This window comes from Phyllobates terribilis, unplaced genomic scaffold (assembly GCF_046119375.1).
Source record: "Phyllobates terribilis strain yellow unplaced genomic scaffold, ASM4611937v1 Scaffold_12__6_contigs__length_324123572, whole genome shotgun sequence".
Classification (NCBI taxonomy): Eukaryota; Metazoa; Chordata; class Amphibia; order Anura; family Dendrobatidae; genus Phyllobates; species Phyllobates terribilis.
In genome coordinates, this window is record NW_027362772.1 from 245,321,325 (window position 1) to 245,332,064 (window position 10,740).

Below are 10,740 nucleotides of genomic sequence, written 5' to 3' on the forward strand. Positions count from 1 at the left end.
CCAAACAATCAAAATGTCCTTCCGGGGTGTTAAAAGCTGTCTTCCATTCATCTCCACCCTTCACCCACAGCAAATTATATGCCACACGAAGGTCAATCTTAGAAACCCATTTAGCTCCGGTCAATTGGTTAAACAAATCCGGAATAAGTGGTAACGGGTAAGGATTGCGCACAGTGATCGTATTAATCTCCCGAAAATCCAGACATGGCCTAAAACCCCCATCCTTCTTTTTGACAAAAAAGAACCCAACCGCCACAAGAGACTTAGAGGGTCTTATGTGACCTGCAGCTAAACTAGTCTGAAGGTACTCCTTCAAAGCCTCCCTCTCGGGAATTGTCAGATTAAACAAATGACTCTTAGGGAGCTTAGCATCAGGGACGAAGTCAATAGCGCAATCGTAATCTCTATGAGGTGGTAAAGCTTTCAACTCCACCTCCGAAAAAACCCTCCAAAAATCCTGAATGGGTTCAGGTAACTCCCCCTTCACAACAGCCTCAATGTGAACATTACAACACTTACCATAACACCCCTGACCCCAGGATCTTATGGAACCAGACGACCAGTCCAGTAAAGGATTATGCCCTTTTAACCAGGGCAACCCCAGGAAGACCGGGAAAGGCAACTTAGCAAGTACAAATAAGTCAATCTGCTCCTGATCTTCCATATTCATAGTAAGCGGAAACCCAGTGACCTTTCGAAGAATGATCCCATGCTCCAGGGGAATATTATCAATCGCCACCACAGGAAAAGGAGATGACAAAGGTTCAGAATCAAACTTATACTTTTCAAGAAATTATTGATCAATCAAATTAAGTGCAGAACCACAATCCACCATAACCTGAAACTCAATCAAACGACCCTGACAGGTGGTATTACCAGGAGAAAACACCCCAGCAGAACGTAAAAACTCAATGCGAATGGAAGTGTTATTTCTACTGACCATTTTTTTTCTTTCCTTAAGCGAACCTCATATTGCTTTAGAAAATGATCATCCTTACTGCAATACAAGCAAAGTCCCTCAGAGAACCTCCTGTCCCTCTGCTTGGAGCGGGATGACATTACCCCGACCTGCATAGGTTCCCCAGTGTCGGCAGGAATATCGTGAGAAACAGAATCCAGCAATACAGGAAACCTCCTCATATTGTCTAGCCCTCAACCTTCTATCCACACAGATAGCTAACTGCATGGCAACTTGCAAAGTATCAGGTGCAGGGAATGCAATGAGAAAATCTTTAACCCTTTCACTCAAACCTGCCAGAAGCTGAAACTTGAGTGCAGGGTTGTTCCACCTGACCTCTGCAGACCATCGTCTGAACAGGGTGCAATTACTCTCAGCATCAAGAGAACCCTGTTTGAGACGTCTGAGCTCTGCCTCAGCTGATGTAACCCAATCAGGATCATCATATAGCAAACCCATGGCATCAAAAAATGACTCCACAGAACTCAAACAATGATCATCAGGAGACAAGGAAATCGCCCAGATTTGAGGTTCCTTACGCAATAGAGACATAATAATTCCTACATGCTGTAGTTCACTACCAGAAGATCTAGGTCTGAGCTGAAAATACAACAAACAAGTATTTTTAAATGAAAAAAAATCCTGTTGTTTCCCCGAGAAACACTCAGGTAATGCTACCTTAGGTTCTTCATTGCGTTCTGCAGGGTATTTGCTCACGTACTGCTGAAGATTGGCAATCTCCAGAGTCAACCCTTGCAAGCATTGAGCAAGCTCCTGGATGGTAACCATACTGAAGAAAATCCAGGAAGAGGAGAGGAGAAGAAAAAAAAACACCTTTTTTTTTTTTTTTTAAACGCGGCTGGACATACTGTTATGTTCTGCAACTTAGAACTAAGGAATAGGAGGGAAAAGCTGTCCCTGCTCTGAGACTCAGCTTTACCCTACACTGAGGTGGGTGCCCTATTCCTTATGAATAGCCCCATCGAAACTCCTGCACTGAACTCAAACGAAGACCTGTAGGAAGAGGAAAGGGGTGCCTAAAAGATCAAAGGACTGGGAGCAAAAGCAGGAGACCTCCTAACAGAAAAGTTTGTTGCAGAAATGAAAATCAAAGGAAACAATACTGGTGGAACAAGAAGTCCCAGGATAACAATAGTCTAAAGCAAGAAGAACAAAACAAGGCTATTTAGCCAGAGCACGAGCGATACAACACTGATGCCCAGCGGGGAATGAGAGCCAGGTGCTGAGTAATAAAGGGTCCAAAGATCACGTGACCAAGAAACCCAGCACCAGAGGAAAAGACTAGAAGCCAGCAAACCACAATAAGATGGCCGATAGTAAAACAACATAGATTCTAACAATCCCACCAAGGACAACATCTGCAAGGAGTTTGTATGTTCTCCCTGTGTTTGCGTGGGTTTCCTCCCACATTCCAAAGACATACAGATAGGGAATCTAGATTGATTTTAATAAGGTGAATGATAGTACAGAATATGAACGTTTCCGTCGCATAGGACCTTCATCAGTGTACTAAAATAACAGATCAAAAAATAAATAACAGTCATTATGTGGTCACAAAAGTCAAAAGGAACACATGCCCTAGATCCAAGGGTGGCCTGAATGTGTGCAGGGGAAAACGATGAGGCCAAGGTGATAGGCCGCAGCAAGAAGCGTGAGCCAGTGGGTTGTGGTGCACTTGGGAGCAGACCCCAAGTGGAGCCAGATCAGATCTGGAGCCCAGACTACACCAGTCGAATACCAGACCTGCGCCGGTCAAGACCCATAACACTGACCACACCGGTCAAGCCCTGAAAACCAGACCTGCCCCAGTAAAGATTGGGAGCCCAGACTACCCTAGCCAAGAGCCAAGACCAAGCCCTCATCCCACCATGCCTGAGAGACACCCTACGTCAGTCAAGCACTGAACATTCATGAGGAGATGTCCGCCAGGAGTAGACGACTGGAGTGGCGAACGTGAGGCATGAGTAAGCCGGGTCGTTGCTTCTAGCACTGACGTACAGCACAAAGGTTGGCCTAGGCTAGGACAACAGACAGGGTGGGGGTCGGTTGAAGCGGAGGAGGCCCAGTGACCCTTGTTAGACTTTGTCTGGAGGACTTGTATCCTAGAGCAGGGTTCCCCAACTCCAGTCCTCAAGGCCCACCAACAGGACATGTTTTCAGGATTTCCTTAGTATTGCACAGGTGATAATTACATCACCTGCACATCACCTGTGCAATACTAAGGAAATCCTGAAAACATGACCTGTTGGTGGGCCTTGAGGACTGGAGTTGGGGAACCCTATCCTAGAGGGAATAACCGGAGATCCCTGTTGAGGAATGTGAAAGAGAAAGATATTAACTGACTCTCGTGAAACCAAGAGTATAACCTCTGTTACAAAGCTATAAGAATATTTAACAAGAGACTACCAAAATAGTTAACTTGAAGATTCATTGTACATCCTATATTGTCTATTTCATCTGTGAATACCCTATTTTACATAGTTTACCATTTTGTAAATTAAATTATAATTTCCTATCACACCAGGGAAAAAAATAGTTTCATCAGTCACTTCCACCTTATTCCTGTCTGCGTGTTGCATCCGGTCACCTGCTTATGTGAAGGTTTCACCAATTTAAGATACACTAGGTAACTGCTCTCCTCCAAATTAAAGATGTCCGAGTGCATGCTGAGAAGCTAATTAACCAAATCTGGTTGAAAAACTTCTCTCAGAGACTGAACCACGCAAATGGCATACTTTATTACGTAGACATGGGGTTATATAATATTTTCCTTCTAGGTGGGATTAGTAAAATTTATTGCTCTTTTCTGATAACTCGGCACGCTGTAATTTGTTCATCCATGTATCTTTTGACCTTATTAACGCCTTAGGAATTCCGATGGGAGGGGTGAGTTCGTCTCTCAGCGCCATCTTTGCCAACTCGACATGAATCTCTCTGTTATCAGCCGTGTACATGCATACGTCATTCCCAGGAAATCATTTAGTTATTCGTATCTACATTAAGAATAGAAGCTATTAGTTATATATTCAATAGATGGTGACCCGATTCTAACTCATCGGGTATTCTAGAATATGTATGCGGCCGACCGGGCGCGACTAATCAGCAAAGCAGTGGTTAAATGGGTTGTGCACTACTTTAAATTAGCCTCCCAATGTATCCCCCCAGGGCCCCTAATGAATTTTGTAATTACGTCATGTTGTCAATACTGCTTGTGACAACATCGCTGACCACGCACAGCCAGCACGTAATTCCCCCCGGCTGCAGCCGGCTCTTGCTTCCGCTTACGTCACGACTATTTGCGGCTGCAGCCATGGGTCTCCTGTTCCGCGTGCCACGGTGAATGAAATGTGACAGAAGTACGTCACACTGTGACTGACAGAACGTGTTCACTGAACGTGACAGAAGTACGTCACACTCTGACTGCCCGTGTTTAGTAAACGTGACTGAACTATGTCGCACTGTGACTGACAGAACGTATTCATTAAACGTGACAGAAGTACATCACACACTGTGACTGACAAAACATGTTCAGTATGTCATGGGCAGTTGGTGAGTCACATGACCACATGGGCGGAGTCAGCCCTGCTATCTCCCGACTTGTTCTGAAATCCTGTGTCGCTGATTGACCGCGGCCGGACCAATCAGCGACGTGGGATTTCCTGGACGGACAGACAGACGGGATAAGCCGATTATATAGTAGATTAACTATTAACATAATCCATGTGCATATACACATTTGCATACATACATACACATAGATTATTCCATCATCTCTATAATCTATTAAAAGAAACTAATTGATTTTCTATAATATATATATTTTACCTTGACACTTACATTTACATATAAATACTGAGGCACACGATACTGATATACTGAGCTTGTTTGTTACACATCAATGCTGCGGCACTGAGCTTGGGGGTTACATTACATCAGAAACAGCAGTGCGTTGAAAAAGATCACAGTTCAACCCATGTATTGGATTTACCTCACGTCTATGTATAAACATTACTGGATAAAATCACCTTGCAATTGATGCTTTTGATAGTGCAATGGATATCTACTATATGGACTAATTAGTTTTACAGCCTACTCTCCCAGCACCTCTCCTCCTTTTTTGAGTGCAGACCATTTTTTTAAAGATCACAGCCCAACTGTGTAGTTGTCAGGAAGAGGTCAGTAACCACTCACAGTGTTTAGGGCCACCTCTCTCTACCGGTGTCCTTTACTGTCATTGGATGAACTTGATGGACCAGTGTATTTTTTAAACCGTATTAACTATGTAATTACTTAATTATGTCACTAGTACTACATATCCTTAGGCAGGCAAGCAATCTAAAAAAAATTCAAATACTTTGCTTGCTGTTATATCCAGTTCTGAACTCAGTAACTCTTACTCAATTAACCTACAGGTGCTCATTTAAGCTAACCGGCGCTCTGTCTCACAAGCTCCTAAGCTTCATTCTACTGATCAGCTAGCTCGCTCTTGCTTGTGGAACTCGTCTCGAGCCTTTTTTCCAACTCACATTTTCCAGCAGCCTTTAAAATATCTACTATAAATAACTTCTTAATCCTAAAATAAAACTTTTTACATTTTCCATCATTGTTTTAAAAAGTTTTGAAAGATTGAAATAACTTCACAAATTAAAAATGTTTCTCGCACAAGTAGGAGTCCATTACTCAAGGGATGAGTCCCAAATGATTCACAACCTTTTATATAATAAAGGAAAGGTTCTTTTGTATCTTTAATGGTTTCAACAGTTCACACAAATAATGAAAAATTGTGATGAGAACAATAGGATCGAATAAAATTCCTCTTCTGGACACTTCTCTGTGTAGTAAGCCTTGGGATGAATTAAAATAACATACCTCTGCATCTTGGAACAAAATATGGATAATGCTAATATACAGTAAGTGATATTTTTAACCTGTAACTGTATTTTCTGGGGGTGAAATAATTATCTATGCTTAGAATAGGCCATCAGTGTGAGATCAATGGAAGTCCTAAGATCAGCAGAATCAAGACTGTACTGCAGCTGCACATGTGGCTGTATGGAGATATACAGTGAATCTTTTTTCTGATAATCACTGAAGATCCTAATCCCCACCAGTCATGAATATTCTACCTAAGAACCTCCGGGACTTGATCTAAGGAGCCATTCACACATCCTATTTTGCCATGTACAAGAAAAACTGAGCAATTATTCTGATCAGAGTTTGGTTCGAGTGTCATCGGTTTTTCTCGTACATGGACAAATAAAAAAGTTTTTCTACTTTCTGAAAGTCAACGAAAATCAGATCGCACCCGGATGTCATTCGAGTGCATTCCATTTTTTTCATTGACCCAGTGTCTTGCATTGCCAATTTTTATCCAGCCCTTGGATCAAAATCGTACATGTCTCCGTGATTTCACAGACATGTCACAGGTACGAGTGCTATCCGTGAGAAGCAGAAGGAAAATGTTCTTGCCCAGCAATTTGTTGAGTATTGCTCCTTAAGATCACGCATCTCAACAAACAGTAGCTTATGTACCAAAAAAGTCCCCCCACCTTGGTATGTCATATTATATTCTATTATTTTTTTAAAAAAATAAAAAAAACATAGTAGATTTGTTGCATATTTCTGATTTCACTATTTTTGTTTCTTTTCTAGAAAATCAGATGAAATGAATAGCAATCACACAATGGTAACAGGATTCTTTCTTCTGGGATTTTCTGGAGTTATCGAGAATCAAGTCTTCCTTTTTCCGATCTTTTCATGTACATATATCATCACTGTGTGTGGGAACCTATCTATAATCCTTGCATACAAGCTTACTCCGAGCCTCCACACTCCAATGTATTTCTTTCTTGCTAATCTTTCTCTCTTGGAAATACTATATGTTTCATGTACCGTCCCTAAGATGTTGTCCAGTCTACGGTCAGAATGTAACGCCATCTCCTTCTCTGGCTGCACTATACAAATGTATTGTGTCTTGCTGTTTGGTGGAACAGAATGCTATATGCTGGGAGCCATGGCTTATGACCGCTATAACGCCATATGTCACCCTCTGTTGTATACTGTGATTATGAGTGAAGTGGTCTGTATCCAGCATATAGTGGGATCATACGTCATTGGAGCAGTGAATGCTCTAATACACACAACATTCACTTTTTCATTACCGTTCTGTGGATCCAATGAGATAAACCATTTCTTTTGCGATGTGCCACCCGTCCTAGAACTCTCCTGCCAGGATATTTGGGTTAATGAACTTGTGATATTTGTGATTGCTGGCTGTGTTATAATTGGTTCATTCATAGTAACAATGATTTCCTATATGGAGATTATATTAAAAATTCTAAAACTTCGTTCCACATCCAGCAAGAAAAAAACTTTTGCAACCTGCTCCTCTCACTTAATAGTTGTTACTATATTTTATGGTTCAGCAATTTTTATGTACTTTAGACCCAGGTCAAAATATAGAACTGGACAAAACAGCGTGGTCTCTTTAATGTACACTGTTATTTCTCCTCTCTTAAACCCTTTTATATACAGCCTACGAAACAAAGAGGTCAAATCAAGTATCAAAAATATATTTTTACAGAAGATAAAATTCTGATAAATTATTTCTGTTCACTTTTAATTTTGCCATTTTATTTTCAGCATATAGAATATAATATGTTGTTGGGTGCACAGTTTGTAATTTAGTATAAATCCAAAAGTAAAGACTAAACTGATTTGGATGTGACTGTAGAGATCAAATCAAGTATTACAAATATTTTTTTAGGGCTAATAAAATTTTTGTTTCTTATTTATAAGACCTCATATCCCTCAGCGGTAAAACTCTAAGATTCCCACATCTATTATAGTGCTATTCCCCTCTGATTTGCTCTGCTACATCCTGCGATGTGAAAAAAAAAATACATGAGTCAACATACTGTACACGGTAGATGCATCTTTCCATAACTTTGAAATTGCCCATTTTCTATTGTTATAATCAAAGATGAAAGGTTCAAATTACAATAACTTTGCTAAAAAAACTTAAATTTGTTCTAAAAATTTACCTATTATTTATAACAGTTAATAGAAAAATATATTTTGTAAACATTGTTGTAATTCATAGACTGTCATAATACAGCTCATCATCAGATCATCCAGGTTCTGTGCAACACAACCTAACGTCTATTGTCTAGTCAATTGAAGTATGTAATGTGTAATTCTACTTATTTTTGCAATTTGTCCTCTTCTAAATACTGTAGAATTTTAATATCATATTCTTTTATTTCCAAATATTAAAATAGATTGTCTTAAAAAGTGTGAATAAAATATATAATCAATAATGGAAAAGTATAGGGACTGTAGCAGTTACATTTAATTGACAAAAGGGAGAAATTGGATATACCAGTATTGTAAGCACAAAGGGGCTTTTTGCTGTAGGTGTCAAACATGGCACCTTAGCTCCTGAACACTGAGATTCAAAGCAAACACATGGGCTGTAATTAGGCAGGATATCTCATATTCACTTGATAGAGAGAAGTGGGGAGAGACACAGGATATTTGAAATGCCACAACTTGGCTCGTTATCCATTCACAGACAGCAACTTTTGAATGCGCCAATCCGGGTCATCCTGGAAATATGAGCCTATGGTCAGGCCTATAAAAAGCTTGGTAACACAAAAGAAGTGTTTCACATGTGAGGGCTGCTTGGGAAGGCTGATGACATTCATAATTTATTTCTCCTTCCCTCAAGGAAACAGAAAAGAACTGTGGAGGGAAAACATTTAGGTATTTCTGTTATTTCTCCCTTTTTGTTTTATAACTGTTTTGTTATATATGTGTGTCAGTTTATTTTTATATTTTTATATCTTTTATTGTAAGCTCTGCATATTTTTATATTAAAGCTTAAAATCTATAATAAGTTGATCCTTGTATGCTCTAAATAACCTATAGCCTTTAAGAGAGTGTGTGACCTTTTGATTGTCAGACAATAACATATTTTGGGGACTCATCACCCCGTGTGTTTGATGAGTGGTGGCTGCGTGAGCTTAAATAACTGGGGTGTACGGACTGTGTTGGGATCTGATTTATGCTCACTTTATAGCCTAAAAAAGAGGTTGAGTGAGAGGAGATAAATTAACCACTGCAGTCGCGCCCCATGTCACGTGCTGAGAAGTCTGTACATGACAAAAAGTAATTAAAAACACATGTAAGATTTAGTCATGTAAGTATACACAGAATTTATAAGTTTTACGTTTTGGGCCATAAATCTATATTTTTTGCTCTTTTTTGTTTGAAACAAACTTTCAAATTAATCAGTACCATTGGTTCTCTGTATAGTCACCCTCCATTAACCATACTGTAATAGGCGTATGCACCCATTGGCTCCAAGAATTCCCTAATGTATTGCAATTGTTTACTGAAGTACCCCTCTATCTTACTAGATTAGCAGCTTTAATACTAGCAGTTTCCTATTATTATTCAGTCTCACTCAAATTCAAGCCCCTTACACATCCATTGGTCCCCACTATTTTATTTCCTCTTCTTTTTCTCTATCTTTTCTTTATCCCTTTCTCTGTAGGTGATGGATTACGTTCTGCACCATAATTACATTAACACAGGAGAGACGTCTGTTCTGCATAGATCCTGGTTATCCTCCACCTTGAATCAAGCTATTGAAAACTGTGTTTCATAACTATAGCCATCAACAAACTCCTTACACCTCTCAACCAGAATTTTGGACTGCTCTTCTTTTGCAAACTGCTCCAGGTCTCTCACATATGAAAGGCACCTTCTCCCAACAGTAATATTAAGAGCTTTCCACAGGTCTTCATTTGAATTTAGATCTGGACCCATTGCTGGCCACTTCAGAACTCTCCAGCACTTTGTTTCCATCCATTTCTGAGTGCTTCTTGAAGTATGTTTGGGGTCATTGTCCTGCTGGAATACCAATGACCTCGGACACAAACCCAACTATCTGACACTAGGCACTATATTGCGACCCAAAATCCTTTGGTAATCTTCAGATTTCATAATGCCTTACACATAATCAAGGCTACTAGTGCCATAGTGCCATAGGGAGCAAAACAACCCCAAAACATCTTTGAACCTCCACCATATTTGACTTTGTATGTCTTATTCTGCGTTTGGTAAACAGTAAAATTATGTGCTTTATCAAACAGCTCTATCTTGGCTTCATCTGTCGACAAGATACTTTAACAGAATGATTTTGGCTTATTCACATACATTTTGGAAAACTGCAGTCTAGCTTTTTTATGTCTCTGTGTCAACAGTGAGGTCCTTCTGGATCTCTTGCCATAGCATTTAATTTCATTCAAACGTCGACAGATAGTTCTCTCTGACACTGATGCACCATGAGCCTGCAGGACAGCTTGAATTTCTTTGGATCTTGATTGGGGCTGCTTATCCATCATCCATTCTATCCAGTATTGCAACCTTTCATCAATTTTTCTCTGCCGTTCATGTCCAGGGAGATTAGCTAAAGTGCCATGGGTTGTAAACTCCTTGATTATGTTGCGCACCGTGGACAAAGAGCATCAAGATCTCTGGAGATGGACTTGTAACATTTAGATTGTTGATATTTTTCAACAATTTTGATTCTCAAGTCCTTAGACAGTTCTCTTCTCCTCTTTCTGTTCTCCATGCTTAGTCAAAAATAGAAAAAACTTTGGCACACCACACGTTATCTTTGCAACTTCAAAATTTATTAGTTTAAACCCCTTATGGCAAGGAAGATGATATACCGATGTTTCGGCCCCAAAAGG

The 10,740-nt window shown here is 40.0% G+C and overlaps 1 protein-coding gene across 1 annotated transcript; it reads left to right on the forward strand.

Annotated features, from left to right (window-relative positions):
* Positions 1 to 6,644: 6,644 nt before the first annotated feature.
* LOC141171548 (olfactory receptor 5P76-like) lies at positions 6,645 to 7,577 on the forward strand. The gene has a single exon (XM_073655229.1). The coding sequence runs from the start codon at positions 6,645 to 6,647 to the stop codon at positions 7,575 to 7,577; it is 933 nt and encodes a 310-aa protein (XP_073511330.1).
* Positions 7,578 to 10,740: the final 3,163 nt, after the last annotated feature.